Source organism: Leucopleurus acutus (assembly GCF_964270905.1).
Source record: "Leucopleurus acutus genome assembly, chromosome: 4".
Lineage (NCBI taxonomy): Eukaryota > Metazoa > Chordata > Mammalia > Artiodactyla > Delphinidae > Leucopleurus > Leucopleurus acutus.
Window position 1 is genome coordinate 64,748,412 of NC_139146.1, and position 22,222 is coordinate 64,770,633.

Consider the following 22,222-nt stretch of genomic DNA (forward strand, 5'->3'; position numbering starts at 1 on the left):
CGCGGATCCCTGGGCCTACCCAGGCAAGGAGTCCCCACTAACCTTTCACGAAGTAGTCCCTGTTGGGCCCAATGAGCGCGTTGTAAGGGTAGCCATAGTAGGCCAGCGTGTAGGGGTCGCAGGAGTACACGTAGCTGGGCTGCTGCACTACTGCCGCCTCGGCTGCGCCGCCGCCCTTGGCCGCCTTCTGGTAGCGGGAGTACTGCTCCTTGTCCACGGGCTTGGCCAGCGTCACCTCGAGGCACGAGCCCTCCAGCTCGGTGCCGTTGAGGTTGTTCATGGCGTGCACGGCGTCCTCGCGGCTGGCAAAGTGCACGAAGGCGTAGTCGCGGATCTTCTTGACGCGCTCCACGCAGCCTGGGTTGAACTGGCCGAAGCTCTTTTTGATGGTATCCTCGGTGGTCTCGATCATGAGGTTCCGCACGTAGAGGATCTTCACGGTCTCCATTACGTCCTCGTCCACGTCGATCTCAGGCTCGGCCCAGTCCACGGCGATCTGGTGGCCCCAAAGCTGGATGCGGCCGGGCATGAGCTTGCGGCGCGCCATGGCGGCGGCGCGGTGGCTCTCGTACTCGACAAAGGCGAAGCCGCGGTTCTTCATCTTGTCGGCCGCACTGGCGTAGACGATCACGTCGAGCACGCCCTCCGTGACCTTGGCGATCTCCTCCAGGATCTCCTCGCGCTTCTTCATCTTGGGGATGCCGCCGATGAAGAGGCGGCAGTTGTCCACGCTGCAGCACACGCCGAGCAGGCGGCCGGGGCGGATCTCGTAGTTGTTGAGCTCACGCACGGCGCGCTTGGCCTCGTGCTTGTGGCAGTACATGACGAAGGCGTAGCCGCGGTTCTTGCCGTCGAAGTCCATCATGAGGCGCAGCTCGTAGATGCGGCCCACTGCCTCGAACACGGGCACCAGCTCGTCCTCGTACACGTCGCGTGGGATCTTGCCCACGAAGACCTCGCAGCCGCGCTGCGGGTGCGGACCTTCCCAGCCGGGCGGCGGGCCGCCGTACTTGCGCTGCCCGTTCTCCTGCACCATGCTGTAGCCCGTGCGCTCCATCAGCGCCAGAAGTGCCGCCTCGTTGGGCGCGCCTGCCACGCCCTCGGGCACCTTGGCGGAGGACCCAGCGGCCGACTCGCTGCTCATGGCTGCGGTGGAATCCTCTGCGGTCATAATGTCAAAGGCATCCAAGCCCGGCGGAAACCTGGGGGAGGCAAGAGGGAGGGGGTGAGTGTGGAATCTTTACCGAGTTGAGTCAGAACTTGACTTTTTTTTTTTTTCTTTCTTTCTTTCTTCTTCAAAGCCATACAAGACTCACGCTTAACTATCAGGGGGTTGAATGAGAAATAAGATGGAGACCGCTCTAGATATGCAGCAGCCCTAAAATTGTCTCAATTGGGCAAGGTGTTTTGCAGGAAAAACCAGAAGTGACTCGGGGAAAAAAAATCAGAATGAGCAAGTACTTCCGCTTAGTCAGTAACCCAATAGCTTTGAAGCATAGAGAACCTGCTGTCATTGTTGGGGAAAACTTCACGTTCTTGCAGCAGTTGGCAACATCTTTTGCTTAATTCCTGCACTGTCAAGTCAGACTGACTTCCTTTTAGTTACAGCATTTTACCCCCTTTATTTCGTTGACAGACAAAACCTCTTTGCTTTCTTTTTTAAGACAGCCTTTTTCATTTAGGAATGGAAGGAGGGCAATGTGTTTCTATTGTTAAGGAAAAAACCGAGGAGGTGTTACTGAAGATACAGAGCTGTGTGTGGAAGCTTTTTACAAGGAAGAAATGGAACACCCACATTACCAAGGACTTGTCCTGGGAACTGTGCTAAGAGCTGGTAAGTCTGATTTTTACGGTGTTGTTCCCTATTAGCAAAATTCTTGGTATGAATCATTCATGGATTTGGAATCAGTGCACAAAGAGCTAGATTAAGTTCAGGCTGGGGGACTTCTGAAGCAGCAACAACCTGTTAAACTACACTATAGTTTTCAGAGAACTGTCACATGCATTATCTTATGTGATCTTCTTAATCTCCTTTCATGGGAAGTGATATTATCATTAGTCCCAAATGTCTATGGGGAAATAGGCTCAGAGAGGTTGAGTAAATTGCTCATTTCACACAGCAAGTATCAGCTCATATGAGGACTTGATTTCAAGGCGTATGGCTCCAGATTCCATGTTCTTTCTTTGAAACCAGTGCTGAGCAACAGAACTTTCTGTGACGATGGAAAACCTGTCACTAGCCACTTGTGGCTACTGAATACTGGAGATGCGACTATTGCAGAATTTTTCATTTTACTTTAAAATTAAATAGCGACACCAGTGCAAGTCTAAATCATGCCACCTTCACTCCTATAGCATAGGGCTCATGGAAATGATTTTAAGTTATGCAGTGAGATTATCACTAGGAGCTTCGTACTTTGCGTTTGTAGAGAACAGCTCTGATTAGCTTTTTGAAAAATGAAGTTTAGTTCATTTTTTTGGTCTGTGATAGTATTCAAGTAAATTCTATGGAAATTAAGAAAAATAAGAAAAAAAGTTATTCCTAATTCTCCTACCCAGTGATAGCCACAATTAAACTTTCCCATCTTTCTTTCAATAGTTTCTTTTGGAGGGTGGGAGAGGTGGAGCTGGGCTTCCAATAAATTTACATCCTGCTGCTTTACTTCATTTTAAAAGCATTCTTCCACGCTCTTAAAACTGTAAAAACATAATTTATAATAGCTGAATAAGGTTTCATCATTCAACTAAATTTTTTCCATTTTTTATCATTTAAAAAAATTTACGAGGCCAGACACTATAAAACTCTTAGAGGGAAACATAGGCAGAACACTCTATGACATAAATCACAGCAAGATCCTTTTTGACCCACCTCCTAGAGAAACGGAAACAAAAATAAACAAATGGGACCTAATGAAACTTAACAGCTTTTGCACAGCAAAGGAAACTGTAAATAAGAGGAACAGACAACCCTCAGAAAGGGGGTGGGGGGGGGATGATATTTGCAAATGAAGCAACTGACAAAGGATTAATCTCCAAAATTTACAAGCAGCTCATGCAGCTCAATATTTAAAAAAACAAACAACCCAATCCAAAAATGGGCAGAAGACCTAAATAGACATTTCTCCAAAGAGGATAGACAGATTGCCAACAAACACATGACAGGATGCTCAACATCACTAATCATTAGAGGAATGCAAATCAAAACTACAATGAGGTATAACCTCACACCAGTCAGAATGACCATCATCAAAAAATCTACAAACAACAAATGCTGGAGAGGGTGTGGAGAAAAGGGAACCCTCTTGCACTGTTGGTGGGAATGTAAATTGATACAGTCACTATGGAGAACAGTATGGACATTCCTTAAAAAACTAAAAATAGAACTACCATATGACCCAGCAATCCCACTCCTGGGCATATACCCAGAGAAAACCATAATTCAAAAAGACACATGCACCCCAATGTTCACTGCAGCACTATTTGCAATAACCAGGACATGGAGGCAACCTAAGCGTCCATCGACAGGTGAATGGATAAAGAAGATGTAGCACATATATACAATGGAATATTAGTCATAAAAAGAAACGAAATTGAGTTATTTGTAGTGAGGCGGATGGACCTAGCAACTGTCATACAGAGTAAAGTAAGTCAGAAAGAGAAAAATAAATAGCATATGCCAACAGATATATATGGAATCTAAAAAAAAAAAAAAAAAAGGTTCTGAAGAACCTAGGGGCAGGCAGGAATAAAGACAGAGACGTAGAGAATGGACTTGAGGACATGGCGAGGGGGAAGGGTAAGCTGGGACGAAGTGAGAGAGTGGCATGGACTTATATATACTACCAAACGTAAAATAGATAGCTAGTGGGAAGCAGCCGCATAGCACAGGGAGATCAGCTAGGTGCTTTGTGACCACCTAGAGGGGTGGGATAGGGAGGGTGGGAGGGAGACGCAAGAGGGAGGAGATATGGGGATACATGTAAAGCAATTATACTCCAATAAAGATGTTAAAAAAAATTTCCTACTGGGAATTCTACATAAGGATATTAAGGGAAATTTCAAGGATAATTAAGGTAAGTTTGATCATTTAAAGAAAACAAAACAAAACAAAATATAGGGACACAACAGAAGATATTTGCCCATTGGCCAACCAATACTTCTTTGGTTCATTTGCTGTAACATCAAGGGGCAGTACAGTTTAGGAGTGGTCCCCAACCTTTTTGGCGACGGGGACCAAGTTCGTGGAAGACAATTTTTCCACGGATGGAGTGGGGGTGGGGGATGATTCCTGGATGATTCAAGCGCATTACATTTATGGTACACTTTATTTCTATTATTATTACATTGTGATATATAATGAAATAATTATACAACTCACCATAATGCTGATAGGAGGAGGAGCTCAGGTGGTAATGTGAACTATGGGGGGCAGCTGTAAATACAGATGAAGCTTCGCTTGCCCACCCGCCGCTCACCTCCTGCTGTGTGGCCAGGTTCCTAACAGGCCAGGGACCGGTACCTCAGAGGCTGGGGACCCCTGCAGTTTAGTGGGTCAGTGACTGGCCACTGGAGCCAGAATGTGTGGTTGTGTGTGAATCCTAGCTCTAACACTTCCTAGTTGTATGACCTGGAGCAAGGATATTCAGCTACCCCATGCCTCAGTTTCCCTATCTATAAAATGGGAATGATGACAGTAGTATTAACTTTGTTGAGTTTAGAGAAGTGAGTTAATACATACAAAGCACTTTGAACTATGCCTGGAACATTGTAAATGCTCAAGAAATGTCAGTTATTATTCTTCATCCAAACTTCTGGGTAAAACTTCAGACCAATTCTTTCAGTTTTAGAGTAATTTTGACACTTTCTCAGTTCTTTAAAAACATCTGTTTGATACGGCTTCTATTCTTATTTTTAATTTGCTTTGCTCTTCAACTGCTTGAAGGCTGGTTTGGCAACATATCCAGTTATCATGAAGCCTTTTTTCTGGTATAAATTTGAAAATATACATCAGTTCCTGTAGTTTCAAGTTGAAGCAGAAATTTCAATATCAAATTTGAACATGAAGATCTTTCCCTCCTTCCAAAAGGAAGATAAGGATATATTCTTAAGAAGATTATCTGTACAAACACATATGCATTTATAATCTGTGACCTGGGAAGCAAATGCCAGGTACATATATAAACATATATCAGGGAATTCAAGATCTTACATAGTTGTCCTACATAAAACAGTGACTAAAGTCCAAAGGAATAGTCCTTATCGCTCTGCTGAGAGATGTGGAGTTGACTTTTTATTTTCCTAAAATTGCACTTTGAAACTACCATTTAACACAAAAAAAGTTGTATAACAGTCAGGCTAGAGGAGTCATTCCCAATTCCAGCCCCATTAATTTCACCAAAAATTCTGCTGCTTTCAGTAACATATCATCTCTTTTAAAATAGTTATAGCTTATTTTCCTATATCTGCGAGCCAAGAAAAGCCTTTTTTTCCTGAGCTTTCATCATCTGGAATAAGTGAATCATGTTACTGGCCCCCTTTCCCTTTTTTCTTTGGCCACTAACAAGTTCAGGATTGACTTTGTCACTTTAGTTTTGTAATTGTATAGGACATCACAACACACTCTCAGGTTCATCTAATCGTGGCTATTGGTTCATTTTTTTTAGTCTTCTATATCCCCAGTGCCATGAATTTAGCTATGTATATTATTCATCTTATTGTTTTCATGTCTTTGGAAGCCATCTCACATAATTTTGGCATTAGGAGAGGAATAAATGCACATATATCTGAATATATATATATATATATAAAATTTGCATGAGATATAAATTAATGTAGTGTTTAAATGAACTATTTTTTACACTAACTACAAACACTAGCATAAAAACAACTGAGAACCACAATGAGATACCACTTTGCATCCACTAGCATGCCTATTATAACCAACCAAACATAGAAACTAACAAAAAACCAAAATAAGTGTTGGCAAGAATGTAGAAAAATTGTAACCCTTGTGCATTGCTGGTGGGAATGTAAAATGGTGCAGCTACTATGGAAAACTGTATTGTGGTTCCTCAAAAAGGTAACAATTATCATACGATCCACCAATTCCACTACTGGGTATATAACCAAAAGAACTGAAAACTGGGACTCAAACAGATATTTGTACACCAATGATCATAACAATATTATTCACAGTAGCCAAAAGGTAGAAACAACCCAAAAGTCCATTGACACATGAACGGACAAACAAAATGTGGCATGTATACTCAGTGGAATACTATTCAGCCTTAAAAAGGAAGGAAATTCTCACACATGCTGCAGCATGGATGAACCATGAAGACATCCTAAGTGAAATAAGCCAGACACAAAAGGACAAATATTATATGATTCCACTTAGATGAAGTACCTAAATAGTCAAATTCATAGAGATAGAAAGTAGAATGGTGGTTGCCAGGAGCTGCAGGGAGGGAGAATGGGGAATTAGTGTTTATGGAGTTTCAGTGAAGGATGATGAGAAAGTCTAGAGATGGCTGGTGGTTATGGCTGCACACCAATGTGAATGTACTTAATGCCACTGAACTGGATACTTAAAAACAGGTAAAACGGTTAACTTTGTTATGTATATTTTAACACACACACACACACACACACACACACACACAAAGAGTGAGAAAGCTCAGAAATGCAAAAAGAATAAAAAGATTCCATAAAATTAGGATTTCATTAGAGGCCATTTAAAAATGGTACATTCGGGCTTCCCTGGTGGCGCAGTGGTTGAGAGTCCGCCTGCCAATGCAGGGGACACGGGTTCGTGCCCCGGTCCAGGAAGATCCCACATGCCTTGGAGTGGCTGGGCCCATGAGCCTGTGCGTCCGGAGCCTGTGCTCTGCGATGGGAGAGGCCACAACGGTAAGAGGCCTGCGTACCACCAAAAAAAAAAAAAAAAAAAAAAAGGTACATTCAATAAAACCTTATGGGCTACGAACTCCATTCTTCTCGTCTTTATAAGATAATATACCACAGTTAAATAAATTACATGGTGTGCTGTTCAATGAGTTTTCAAGGCCAAAGGCACAGATATGTGAAAGATATATGGTTTATTTAATGCCTTAAAAAAGGGGAACTATACGGCATTAGCCGTATGATCCTTCTGTCAGAGATGAAACAGAAAACTTAAGACAATTAGACATGCTTTAGACCAGGGCTTGGTAAACTGTGCCATGGGCCAAATATAGCCTGCCATTTGTTTTTGTAAATAAAATTTTATTGGAACACATACATACTCGTTTTTTTTTTTTTTTTTTTGAAGATGGTTGCTTTTGCAGTACAGTGGTGGGGCTGACTAGTTCAGACAGAGATTGCATGGCCCATAAAGGCTAAAATGTTTACTCTCGGGCTTCCCTGGTGGTGCAGTGGTTGAGAGTCCGCCCGCCGATGCAGGGGAAACGGGTTCGTGCCCCGGTCCGGGAGAATCCCACATGCCGCGGAACGGCTGGGCCCGTGAGCCGTGGCCGCTGAGCCTGCGCTCCGCAGTGGGAGAGGCCACAACAGTGACAGGCCCGCGTACCGCAAAAAAAAAAAAAAAAAAAAAAAATGTTTACTCTCTGGTCAGGTACAGTAAAAGTTTGCCAACCTCTGCTCTAGGAGATGTGCAGAGAACATCAATGAGACTAAGTAACAGAGATTCCTATTGCTAAGTATTACAGTCACTTTTCCCTCTGTTTCCTATGCTGAGCAGTGACTTAATTTCAGGACAAAGTTTTAAGTTCTAACATATTTTAAAGAGTCTTCTTGAGCTGCCTTCCCACCCTCATTCTAAGCTGTTTTCCATTTAACTACATGGTCAAATTTGTGAGGCCTAGAAGAAGAGACATCTGGTAAAGATTGTTGGCTCAGCTCCTAACACTTTTATGTGAACAATTTCTTAAGATTTTAAAAGTGACACAAACACAGAAGAGTTTGTGTTCATTTATTCATTCATTCTGCAAATATTTACTGAGCACCTACTATGTGCCAGATACCTGTGGACCTCATCCTCACGGAGCTTACCTTGAACCCACAGTGTGGCTTAGAGTCTGTACCACAGCTGCACTGTTAACTCTCACCATTGGGCTGAAATGATCCATGCAAAGCTCTGAGTGCTGAACCTAGCACCAAGTGCTCAAGAAATGTCAGCATAAGAAATCTGAACTTAGAAAAAGAAAAAGATATATGAACTTGAGGTAAGACTCTTACCCCTATGTAGGATTCTTGTGTTTATAGGGAAATAAGCAAGAGGTATTACCCCAGCCAACTTTAAACCAGTCAGAATGAGAAGCCTAGCTTGTGAGTTCTGGTGTAGACTGGCATATCAGAGCCTCCCAGATTCTGTTCACTGCAGGTAAGCTGTCTGGCAGTGTGATTCTCCATTGGTGATGTGGCTCAGGCGTCCAAGTGTAAGCCTGTTTCTCACCTAACCCTTGGCTACAGCAGTTTGCAAGAGGCTCTTCAGAAAGAACCTGAAGAGACTTGCTGCATTGGATGCAAATGGTGCAGTCGTTCACAAGGATGCCAGATCCCCTGAGGCAGGACCCTCCCAACAGAGCCGAGCTCGCACACACTAAAAACGCATTAGTCTTCATTGAAGGCTGCTTGCATTAAACAAACATGGCAGTATATTCAAAACAAATCATTTATTCACAGTTTGGCATGTAAAACAGAGGAGAATATACTTTCAAATCAAGCTATTATTATTCTGAACTATTAGCTAGAATTTTTGTTGTCTTTATTTTAGGTTGAGTTTGTTGGGGTAACGTAACATTTTGGGGTTAACTCAGACTTAAACTAGAAATCATCAAGGATCTGAATTCCCTTAGTACCAGTTTAGAGTACATTTCAGTAAGATTTTAACTTTGAAGTGGACTTTTTTTTTTTTTTTTTTTTGGCTGCACTGCGGGATCTTAGTTCTCCCACCAGGGATTGAACCCGGGCCCCCGGCAGTGGAAGCGTGAAGTCTTAACCACTGGACCGCCAGGGAATTCCCTGAAGTGGGACATTTTAGAGGGCAAGGGATAACACTGTAAACACTGTACTGGTAAATATTTCCAGTGTTTACCAACCAGTCTTAGGATCAAAAATGAGCATGAGTTTACTCTAGAATTATGCAAACTACCAGTGAGCTTTGGTTCACAGGTGTGTGTTGTGTGTGTGTGTGTTTAATAGGCAATTTGGAATTGGAATTCTTGGAAGAGTTTTACTCGCTGACCAACGGACACACTGCAATTTGAAGTTAATATTCAGTGGTGAGCAGTGTCTTCCAGCACTAGATGGAATTTAATCCAGTAGAAGGTTTTAGAATGTATTTATCCAAGAGGTAATTCTATCTCTGTTTGCAGTTAGAGTTCTATTCTTAATGTCCCCTTATTTATACCATAAAATGTTTGTCTTTACTAATAGTCACTTCTTAGGCATGACCTCATATACACAATGTGTAGATATAATAAAACATATGCCATTCTGGTTAAGAGCAAAGACTTTGGAGTTGAAGAAATAGGAGTTCAGATCATGAATGTGCCACTTACTCGCCACGTCACATGAGGCTTCATGTCTACATCTCTAAGATAGTGCTAGTAATAGCACCCATTTCAGAGTATTGGTTCCAAGATCAAATGACATTTAGTGCCACACATCAGGGGGAACAGAATCGAAGACCAGCTTCTGCAAAAAGTTTCCAAGATTTGGCCTCACGCTGAGCGGTTATCTTACTGCTCCTGTGTCAAGTTACCACCACCCATTAGAGTAAACAGCAGAGAGCACACTCCCACCACCAAGCCGGCCTCTGGCATGGGGACATTTCTGTTACCTCAGTCTGAACGTGTAAAAGAAGTCCTGCTCAAACTGGAGGCAGAACACTTGGAATTTACCTGGGGTCCCACACAGTAAGCTGAAGACTGAAGCCTGGTCTCTCTCTTTTTTTTTTTTTTTTTTCTATCTCAGCCGGCAACCTTGTGCTATTTGAAGGCATGATCCTTGGGAGACACAAAAATCCTCCCATGACTCTCTTTTATTTAGGGAAAATTCTGGAAGGATAAAGAGGCACTAGAATAATGACATTCTGGGCCATTCCTTCTGTCGGGTCCTGGCTAATCTGAGAAGAGTTAATTGTATTGTTGCTTAAGTTGTATCGATGCTTGTACAGATTTTGTTACGGCAAGGCGCATCATTCAGTGAATGACTGATAAACAGAGGAAAGCCAAGAGGCTCACTTTTCCCAGGCATTTCTATCAGCACATCCCTGAAAAGAAGGCATTTGGCTGTGGGTTCCCAAGGACGCTGGCTGCGTACCAGGAGAGGGGTAGCACCACCCACTCCAGAGAGGTGGCGTGGGGGAATTTTCTATGGGGCTTTGGCAGCACATAAATACCCGTTAAGAATCGGCTATCCGGTTCCCTTTAAATAAGCATTACACACGTATACTTTTTCTCAACAGGTTAATGGGATAATGCTGAAAACAATGAACCTGCAAAGTTGGCCACATCTGTCTACTGGATTTTCTCAAACTCTGAACAAGCAGTAGGAGGGACTTCTAGTTTCACCCCTTATCTTGGCTCTTTTGACCTACACCTTTGAGGGATCTGGCTCAGAACAGAAAGGATGACTGCCAGACAGATACCGGAGAGGAGGAGGAGAGCAGCGATGGCTTGTATCATAACAGTAGCTTGAATTTATAGTATAGTGTTTGGCAACTCATAAAATTCTTTCACGTACATAATCTAATATCCTGAAATCCCAGAACTTGAGCTGCAAAGGAACCTTGGGTATCATTTAATCCAAAGTTTCTGAACTTCATTCCCTACTGCCATTTTGGGTGTGATAATTCTTTGTTTTGGGGGGCTGTCCTGTGCACTGTAGGATGTTTCATAGCATCTCTGCCCTCTACCCTCTACATGCCCACACCCCCTCCATGCGTGACAACCAAAACTGTCTCCTGGGGGGCAGAACTGCTCCCTGTTGAGAATTACTGATCGAGTCTATCTTGGAGTTTTAAACAGATTATACACTTACCCATGGGAGGTACTAATTAAATAGTAGCACCTCCACACCCAGCATGGCCTTGATGTCTTGATCTGGCTCTTCCTGTCAAGGCTGTCAAGACTGAGAACTGCGCAACATTTTTCAAAGGTCCAAGGTAGTGTTTTTTTGTTACCAAACTACTCATTTAATTTGGTGGAAAACCTATCAATTTTATTTTTCAACGCAAAGAACTACCACCATAAAGCTCTATCACACTGATTCTGTCGTCAAACTGATTTGTCATCCAGCAAACTGACAGGCCTGGGTCACACAAATACCACTTTTGCAGTCAGGCTAAGGATCTGCCAAGCTATAGAAATGCCTCATTAAATTCAGACCCCTCTGCTTCGTGGACATGTGAAAACCGCTGACAATCCGGTTTTTAAGACTTAGACCTTCCTCTGGTATCACTGCTCATTTCTAATTATGTAGAAAGCTTCACTGAAGATTCAGAGTTGTGGGCTTCCCTGGTGGCGCAGTGGTTGAGAGTCCGCCCGCCGACGCAGGGGACGCGGGTTCGTGCCCCGGTCCGGGAAGATCCCACATGCCGCGGAGCGGCTGGGCCCGTGAGCCATGGCCGCTGAGCCTGTGCTCCGCAACGGGAGAGGCCACAACAGTGAGAGGCCCGCGTACCAAAAAAAAAAAAAAAGATTCAGAGTTGTGGGCTGCCCTGGTGGCACAGTGGTTAAGAATCCACCTGCCAATGCAGGGGACACGGGTTCGAGCCCAGGTCCGGGAGGATCCCACATGCCGCGGAGCAACTAAGCCTGTGTGCCACAACTACTGAGCCCACGTGCCACAACTACTGAAGCCCGCGTGCCTAGAGCCCGTGTTCTGCAGTAAGAGAAGACACTGCAATGAGGAACCTGCGCACCACAACGAAGAGCAGCCCCCGCTTGCTGCAACTAGAGAAAGCCCACGCACAGCAATGAAGACCCAACGCAGCCAAAAATAAATAAATTAAAAAAAAAAAAGATTCAGAGTTGTCTTTTTTAAAGACACACTATGAACAATCACTGTAAATGTGCTCCTGGAACACAGTCAATTTACTGATACTAAAATCAACCTCTGTACCCCTTAGGCAGAAGGCAATGAACTGATGAAATAGATGATCAAACAATATTTGTGTATGTGTTCATTCATTCAATCAAACACTTGCTGATTGAAGTGACTGAACACTTGCTGTATGCCAGGCCATGCTAGGTGCTTGGCGATACCGTGGTGACTACTGCACAGTCCTTGGGGTTCCTAGTCTAGCAAGGGTGGACAAAGGAGGGAGAGGAGGGAGAGCAGAGCAAACATCCTGAGCAAAGATGGGCAGCCACTTAAGATTATTTAACCCTAGGAGGACACATATGTTCTTTCAATTAACATTTTATTGAGTGCCGAAGGTATGACAGTGCCTTCATAAAGTATACAAGCAACAATGAACCATGGGTCAAAACAGAACCCAAGGAGTGACCCAGCTATAACAGGTGGACAAGGACTGAAAATCTTCGCATCTGGTTTAATTACATTTAGAGACAGATGGAAATTCTGCAAGGTGAAGCTCCCCTTATCCTCCTACACTTAAAGTTACATTATCATATATCGCATTACTGCGAACATAATACCCGATGATGTCGTAGTGGAATGAATTAATTAAAATCATGAAAATCAAAATCAATTTTATTGAGCATCTTTATAAGCCAAATACTCTGCTGACTGCCATCATTTAGCACAGTGAGATGATTTCAGGCATGTCTAGCATTTCTGGAAATGTGGCTGGAGAGTGTATTTTACTTACATGCTACGAAGAGGGTGGCATAAAAGACAATAGATGACTTAAATGCAATCCTCCCTGGAGGGAAGGAGATGGGCCACAAATAATCAAAGAACTTCCGTAACGTATGGTTTAAAAACTCTTGAGTTAATGATAGCTACGATTTTTGAGCAATTATTATGTGCATAAGTCACCTTAAGGAAGTTATTTGATTTTTTGTGACATCCCTATGAGATGAAGTTTAAAATGCAGGCTCTAGAGCAGGGGATCAGCAAACTACAGCCAGAGGGCCAAATTCAACCCTGCGGCTGTTCTTATAAAGTTTTGTTGGAATGTAGCCATGCCCATTTGTTTACATATTGTTTACAGCTGCTTTCATGCTACAATGGCAGAGTTGAACTGCTGCAGCAGAGACTAGTGTGGTCCACGAAACCTAAAGTATTTACTATCTGGCGCTTTATAGAAGAAGACCTGGTCTAGGGTCAGATTTCCTGGGTTTGAGCCCTAGTTCTTTAACTATGGAGCTGTATGACATTGGTTAAGTTACTTAAAGTCTTCGTTCCGCACCACCCTCATCTGCAAAATGAAACTGGTGGTAATAATAATCACTATCTCAGGGCGTCACTGTGAGGAATAAATTACACAATATATACCAAGTGCTTAGAACAAAACCAAGTATATACTAAGGGTTTGATATATGTTGGGTATTATTGCCTCCTTTTTAAAGATCAGGAGCTCGAGGCTCAGAGCAATCAAATAACTTACCCAAGACCACTCAGAATTGAAATTTAGCTGATGACAAAGTCCAAGCTCTTTCTACCATGGTACTCTGCCTTTGCTATTTTCTTAGTAATAGGAGAGTTAGGGATAGCCAGTGTTAACAGAATAAAAACAATATCAAGGAGAGATGGACATTGGTTAACAGAGTTGAAGGGAAACTCAAGCACAGATCCACAGCAAAATTGTTGGAAAACCATTCCTTTCTACCAAATGCCTCACCGCACCTCCCACCCTCCCCACTCCTCTTCAGAGAGTTCTACAAACTGTTCCATAGCCTATTTCTGGCCCTTTATAAAGTAGTTAATAGGTTCAAATGATAATTTTTAGACTTAAAAAAAATCTATTGAATTAAATTCTTAAATGGAAATGTTTAGGGACTAGAATTCACATAATCCAAATGTTTTAAGTGAGAATATGGGACCACGATGTGGCAGTGGGATGGGCTTACCCAACCCAGGCTCTGGAGTCTGCCTGGCTTATACCCTGGCTCCACCGCTTGAGAAACAAGTGTCATCACACCAGTCACTTTAATCTTTGTGAGCCTCAGTTTCACCATCTATAAAATGGTAATAATATACCTCACACTGTTGTGAAGATTAAATGATAATGCATATACAGCACTTAGAAAAGTACCTGGCTATATTAAATGCTCAAATTGACTACATTTTATATTTTCATATCCTATATAATTTTTAAATTATTATTATTTCAGTTGGGCAAAATAGCAGACGTTTTTCAAGGATGTTCTCTTGGGAGAGAACTATATAGCCACAGCTTAGAATCACGAATTTTCTGCTTGACAATTTAATTTTAAAAGCTAAAGAATCTGAGGGAATTTACTCCCAGATTTTTGTGGATAAACTGGAAGGGAACTTCTATAGCTATTATGTTCTATATTTATATAGGAAAATGCTTTAAGACATTGTAAATGTGAAATGTTATAATGATGCATTTTTAAAGCTAATGATTATGCAAAAAGCAAACACTATGTTCTTTTTGATATTTGTTCAATTGTGTATTATATTCTTTTTATCACTACTTAGTATACCTACACTAATGCTTTGTGTCTACCCATTGAATGTAGTAGTAAATATTGTTTATTAACTATGATATATTCAAATTACCACTGCAAGTTTAAGAAAGTTACCTGGGAATAATATTCACAGAAAAACTTTATGTGCCAGCATTGGAATATATGAACTGGTAGTTTGATGAATGGTTATTTTTATTATAAAAATATTCTTTAATTTGCAAAGGGATTTATAATAGAGTTCCTTTAGATAGGAAGTCCCCCATGTCATCTAGAATATGATTCAAGTTATTACAAAATCGATCTCTCTCTATATATATATCTTTCCTGTATATACCTTCCCTATACTGATATATACCTACAAACTATGCCAAAGTATCAGTCCCATTTGCTTGATGGAGAAACTGGATGATCATGTGCTTAAGCTCAAGATCACAATTACACAGTGATAAAACTGGAATTATAATTTAATAAAGGAACCTTATCTTTGGGATGATAGTCTCTAGTTTAACTTCTGTTTGACAATAGAGTCCATTTATATTCAAGACAAAATCTGGGCAGTCCAACTAGAGTAGAGATCCAGATATCTATAGCTTTTTAAAAATTCTAAAATTTGTGTGTAAAGAATATTTTTCATTTGCTTAGTTTCTTGAATTTACGCCAAAACAGATTTAGAAAGTGAACTTTCCCAAACATAAGCTTACACAGTCTTTATGATGATGTGTAAGTGCTCTTCCTTTCCTCCAATTTCAAACTATATTTGCAAGTTATATAGTAATAATATGGTCTATTATTACTCTGCCATATTATACATGAGTACATGCTCTATGGGATATGTTCTTATATTACCTTCTGGTGTTATGTCAAATAGTAGTCTATAAGAATATCAGAGGTCTCTTTGTAAGAAAAATGACAAATTGTCTGTTCTGAAACAAAGACTCTGAAATGGAGTGACATAGTCAAACATTAGCTTCAGTTTTAGGTGTGACCTTCTGATTTTGTTTGGTTAACATTAGTCATTTCAGTTCTAACTATGAAAAAATATCTGCTACCACAGAAAAAAACCAGATCCTGTTTAATGTTGATGTCCTTGTATTTCATTGCCAAGTATCCCAAGGCAATAGTTACAGTGAAATAGCATTTGGCCAGAAATACTCTCAATGCTGAATAAGCCATGGGTTACTTTCTTCTACAAATGTTTAAGTTGAATGCGGCTTATTTTTGAAATTAAAAATATTTTTAAATACCACAACAATACGACTATAATAGGCTCTTTGTGAGAAAAAAAATATAAAAGAAAGTAAACTTTATAGTGGGAGGCAAAGACGATATGCATGAAAATGTAACTTTAAACTAACCCCCAAATTATATTTTTTTATTCATTAAATGTTTAAATATTACTCTCCCTTTACTACCTTTGGTCTTCCTCTGGTGATATTTGGTTTATTATTATTATTATTTTGCATACAGTGAGAAACGAAAATGATAGTTTAAAGAACAGGTCCTTCTAGCAAAAGTATGGCTAAAGTTAAACCCTAATACTCAGTAGCTTAATTCTTATTATAAAAACTTGGACTCTGGGCTTCCCTGGTGGCGCAGTCGTTGAGAGTCCGCCTGCCGATGCAGGGGACACGGGTTCGTGCCCCGGTCTGGGAAGATCCCACATGCCGCGGAGCGGCTGGGCCCCTGAGCCTATGGCCATTGAGCCTGCGCATCCGGAGCCTGTGCTCCGCAACGGAAGAGGCCACAACAGTGAGAGGCCCGCGTACCGCAAAAAAACAAAAACAAAAACAAAAAAACAAAAAAAAAACTTGGACTCTATTAGAAATGGGGCCATCAGAGAGAGGTCCCTTTATAACAGAAAAAGTCAAATTCACTTTCTATTATGAAGTGATTTTAGACATTTTAGGCTATTTCCACTTTCTTCTACCCTGTTTGAAATGTATTAGAAAAATTAAAAGAATATGGTTTATCTCATTAGGTATAATTGAAGCTTTTCAAAGGCAGGGACCTTTATTTTGGTATCCCCAGTGCCTAGCACTGAATGAAAAAATATTTCAATAAAGGAAAAAATTAATGAAAGAACCAGTGAATGAGCACTGCCTTTTATAAGAAACACGGTAGGATAAAGCTATAAAAAGAATTTTAATATTATGTATAACTACCAGTAAATTGCTCTGGATATGTTTTTCTATTTATACTTACCTATTTATTTAACTTTTGTGGTTTACCTGCATTTGGAACTGTGTACAAATAGCCATGCCAAGTACTGTCCAGGGTCTGTCGACATAATCAGAAGGAGCACACTGAAGAATGGATAGGTCAGCTTTGGTACAGGAGCTGGCATTTCTAATACACAGTTCAGGCATCAGCAGTGTCAAGGGGAAAAGCCCCGCCAACCATTGATTGATGGACTATATCGAAGGCTCCCTAGACACTTCTTGGTAAAGCAGGCACTGGTCAGGCAGCTGGAGAACTTCCATGACTTTTTTTTTTTTGCCTGAGCCGATATGCTTAGCTTCTACTGTATTGTCTCAGGGATGTGGTAGAGATTTTCTGCCGCCACAAGGAAATAGGCACAAAGACAGTGCCTGACCATGAAGGCAGTTTCCATATGCTCTCTTATGTGCAGGTGTTTGTAAAGGCTGGGTGTTACACTGCTTCAGCTCACACAATGGGATAGGGTCCTTTTCTCTCTGGTATTTCTCTTCTCTACCATGCAGTAGTGGGTCTTAATGATGTGGAAGAGAAATCACAAACTAATCTGATACTGAATAGAATACAGAAGTTCATAAATGTCTATGTAGGAAATCTCCAAGTTTCTTGATCCAGTAGTGTCACTTACCTATCTGTCTTGCCACACAGGCAAGCAACCTCTTGTTCAGCAGGGAAAAAGTGGGGAAGCAGCACTGGGACCTCTGGTTTTAGGGGAGAAAAAAATCACTATTGCCGTCTTTCCTCCTTATTCATATTTCTTCATAATTTCTTTTTCTTAATTATTTTTTTCTCTTTCTCATCTTAAATTCTCATTTAATATCCCTGGTTTTCGAATGTAAATACCTGGTTACTAAGTACCCCAGAGTAACTTACAGGAATAGAGCGATGCTACTGATTAGTAGCTGTTTGCTTTAATTCTTGTTTAAATAACACACACACACACACACACACACACACACCCCACTTTTTACCGGGTATTCACCACTTGAACAAAATGTAGTAATATATGGTTTTAAACTAGGGAAAGGAAGAGAGTTTCTCAATTACAAATTATTTAAATACTAAATTGCTAATTTTTTCAAGGTAGAATTTGCAGTTTTTTTTTTTTTTTTTTGGTGGGGCAGGCATAGGGAAGTTGCTCTATTCTTAGGAAAGATCTTTATTAAAAGAAGGAGAAGAAAAGAGGGTGGAGGGGAAGGAGAACCAGTTTTCCCAGTCTCTATAATTTAACTCGGCAGTTAAAGTTAACTGGAAATTTACATAAAAGTTACATAGAATATAAAAGTTATACAGAAAGCAGAACTATATTAGTTAAAGAAACTCATGAAATATAGACTGAAATTTAAGAATGGAAATGAACAGAAAATATATCTCCAGAGTTTTCCTGAACCTAGGGCATTTAGAATAAAACGGTCAAGTGTCAGGAAGCTTATGATTTTTCAGATATAATAAACTCCTGGGACTATTGCTGGAGATGTAATTGCTGTTCACGTCTCACGCAGTCTGTACTTTCCTTGTGTGCACTTGGAGTTAATATTTCAATTGAAAACTTAGCATACCAGCAAAAACGCCCCTGATTTAAGCTAGTCATTTATTCTCAGTCTCACAGGGAAATACTGGATATTCTTTGAGTTAATAAAGTATGAAATGATTTTAATCAAGGGAAATATAGTACACCAGTCTTGCAAACTGTTTTTAGAAAGTGTGGTTTAGCTTATCCCACCTGACATCAGAAAACTTAATAGGCTTAGTTATTTCCTTTTTCTCTAAGTCGCCTTTTATGGTAAAGAGAAGATGAGGACCCAGAGCAGCAAACAGTTTATGTCTGTAAACCAGCCCCCATGAAAAACAAGAGGGGACAGACTGGGTCACAGTGTGTTTCTCATAGGTCCTGAAGTCAGAGTCTTAGTAGATACACAGTAATTTATTTGAGATTTGGATGCCCAACTGCCAATACTGGGTTGTAATGTTGAGGATCTAATTCATGTGCAGAATCCTGCAACTATGAGTTATGTGAGTGGGGCGATGTTATCTCCAAGCCTGTCAGAGCAGTGAGTGCAGGGCAGACCTTTGGTCCTGGTGATACTGGCAGCTTACACCGCCTGGTAGTTTCTTCTTCTCAAGATTCTGCAAGCGAAGGCTAAGCAGACCTTCACATTTTACACTGTAAGCACATTTAGGTTCTGTTCACTGTAAAACAGAACTAGGATAACTGTTTTGGAAATACAGTTTGCCCACATAACTGTGGCTAATCTAGTTTGGTTTCTCTAAAGCAGCACCAAGAGAAATTTATTTTTGTAAGAACATAAATAAATAAAAATTTGCTGTAGCCCAAAATTCACAGTCACAGTGCATGGAGTGACCTCTCTCTTCCCCTCTGCTGCCAAGTATATGTACATATAACACACACACACACACACACACACACACACACACACGAACACAACACATACACACACACTCCCTTTTTTCTTCTCAGCCTAAAATGCTATCTACCTCTGCTGTTCTTTTTTTTTTTTTTAACATCTTTATTGGAGCATAATTGCTTGACAATGGTGTGTTAGTTTCTGCTTTATAACAAAGTGGATCAGCTACACATATACATATAACCCCATAACTCCTCCTTCTTGCGTCTCCCTCCCACCCTCCCTATCCCACCCCTCACACCAGTCAGAACAGCCATCTTCAAAAAATCTACAAACAATAAATGCTGGAGAGGGTGTGGAGAAGAGGGAACCCTCCTGCACTGTTGGTGGGAATGTAAATTGATACAGCCACTATGGAGAACAGTAAGGAGGTTCCTTAAAAAACTAAAACTAGAACTACCATATGACCAAGCAATCCCACTATTGGGCATATACCCTGAGAAAACCATAATTCAAAAAGAGTCATGTACCACAATGTTCACTGCACCTCTGCTGTTCTTTTATTGGGGATTTCATCAAGCATGTTTGCATCAAAATGCTTGCTGATCCTGGCCACTGCCTCACAGCTCTCACTGCTATATCCTAGTTATAAGAGCTGAGCCTGCTGGGCTGTTAGTTCCCCAATTGCTTCAGCTTTCTCTCATCTGTCTGTTGGGAAACCACCAAAGCCTACACGAGAAAGAAAAGTGAGTGAGGATGAGCATACATGTGAATATGTGTGCCAGTTGCTTAACTGACACACACCTTCACGGAGACATGATGGGATTGAAAAGTACCTCTTTAGAAGGAAGCCTGGCCCTTACCATACACCATATACAAAAATTGACTCACAGTGGATCAAAGACCTAAATGTAAGAGCTAAAACTGTAAAACTCTTAGAAGAAAATATAGAGGAAAAACTTCATGACATTGGATTTGGCATTGATTTCTATGACACCAAAAGCACAGGCAACAAAAGAAAAAAATGGATAAATTGGGCTACATAAAAATGAAAACTTCTGTGAATCAAAGAACACTGTAAGCAGAATGAAAAGGCAACCCAAGGAACAGGAGAAAATAATTTCTCAAAATATTAAGGAATTAATATGCAGAGTATACAAAGAACTCCTACAGTTCAACAATAAAAAAGCAAGCCAACCAATTTAAAAATTGGCGAAGGGCTAAATAGGCAGTTCTCCAAAGATGATACACAAATAGCTAATAAGCATAAGATGCTCACATCACTAATCATTAGGAAGATGCAAATCAAAACCACAATAATATACCTCTTCCTACCTGTTGGGATGTCTATGATTTAAAACAAAACAGAAATAAGCGTTGGCAGGAATGTGGAGAAATTGGAACCCTTGTGCATTGTTGGTGGGAATACAAAATGGTGCAGCTGCTGTGGAAAACAGTATGGTAGATCCTCAAAAACTTAAACATAGAATTATCACATGATCCACCTGTTCCACTACTGCGTTTATACTCACAAGAATTGAAAACAGGGATTCAAACAGATATTAGTACCACCCATGATCACAGCAGTATTATTCACATAGCCCAAAGGTGGAAATAACCCATATGTTCATCAATGCCTGAATGGATAAACAAAATGTAGTATATATACAAAATAGAAAATTATTCAGCCTTATAAAGGCAGGAAATTCTGGCACATGCTACAACATGGATGAACCATGAAAATATTATGCTAAGTGAAACATGCCAGACCCAAAAGGACAAATATTGTATAATTCCTCTTATATGAGATACCTGGAATAGTCAAATTTATAGACAGAAAATAGAGTGGTGGTTGCCAGGAGCTGGGGGGAGGGAGGAATGGAGAGTTATTGTTTAATGGGTACAAAGTTTCAGTACAGTAAGATGAGAAAGTTCTAGAGATGGATGGTGGTGATATTTGCACAACAATGGGAATGTATTTAATGTCTCTGAACTGTACACCTAAAAATGGTTAAAATGGTAAGTTTTATGTTATGCATATTTTACCACCAAAAAAAAAAAAAAAAAGAGCCATGGAAAACCAGCAGAGTTAATATATGGAATGAAAGGGAGGAAGGAATGCAGATCTTTAAGAGAAAATGGGAAAATGATTAGACAAATGATGTTCTAGGTTTTGCAGCTTTTTTCTTCATATTTACGATTCAAATTGCAAAGAGAAGCAAATGATCAATATATTGGCTTTTCAACTGAGACTTTTCAAGTGTGTGAAATCTAGTCAAAACGTGTCCTTGTTCCAAGACTAAGGTTAGAGCTAGTCTGAGGTATTATTACAATTCCTTCATGCTTTTAGATTTTGGAAGTTGTTCCAACGTATATGTAACTTTTTTTTCTGAGTACAAAACAAACCGGTATTACAAAGTGGCACAAAATCTGAGTAGAAAGGAATCCAGCAAATATTTATGAAGTATCTACTGTGTGTTAAAATGCAAGGGACAGTCTGCTTCAAAGAGAGAGCAATGGCCAGTGGCAGACTTTCTTGCCAAAGTTTGGCCCAGTCTCCCTGACATTGCTCAGTGTATCTCAGTAGTTGAGTCAGACAATTTTAACATTCCTGGTGGGTGTAAGTGGTAATGGCGAAGGATAGCTAAATATTCATAAGCTTATTTACTCCTTAAACCTGTCTGGTGTGTTCCAAAGTTTGAAAATCTGATTAAAATTCATGAACAGTACCAGTACTAGGACAGACTTTCAGTGTATGGGTGGTGGGGATGACGATTAGACAGAACTCATCTGTAGAAACGATCACTTTAAAATACTAGTCATGACTCTCCAAATTTCTGTGAAGCCCACTGACATCCCTTTGCTTTGGGGGTCCTCGGTCTTTGCTATTTTATCTATTACTTATGAATATAGATGTTAGAGCTAAAAGAAACCTTAGAGGCCATCTTGAAGGATTTTCCTATTACTTTACTTTTACATTTTAAAATATGATTAACTTGAAATTTTTTCCTAGTA

The 22,222-nt window shown here is 40.7% G+C and overlaps 1 protein-coding gene across 5 annotated transcripts in view; it reads right to left on the bottom strand.

Moving 5' to 3' along the window:
• RBM47 (RNA binding motif protein 47) overlaps positions 1–22,222 on the bottom strand; it is a 165,157-nt gene that overhangs the window by 11,634 nt on the left and 131,301 nt on the right. For 4 of the 5 annotated variants that reach the window (XM_082838838.1, XM_082838837.1, XM_082838840.1 and 1 more), the window contains one exon: positions 43–1,202. In XM_082838838.1, the coding sequence (XP_082694964.1) occupies positions 43–1,171 (1,129 nt within the window). In that variant the 5' untranslated portion in view covers positions 1,172–1,202. Of the gene's footprint in view, positions 1–42; positions 1,203–17,469; positions 20,968–22,222 lie in introns of those variants that run through there. The other variant, XM_082838839.1, reaches the window with a different exon arrangement.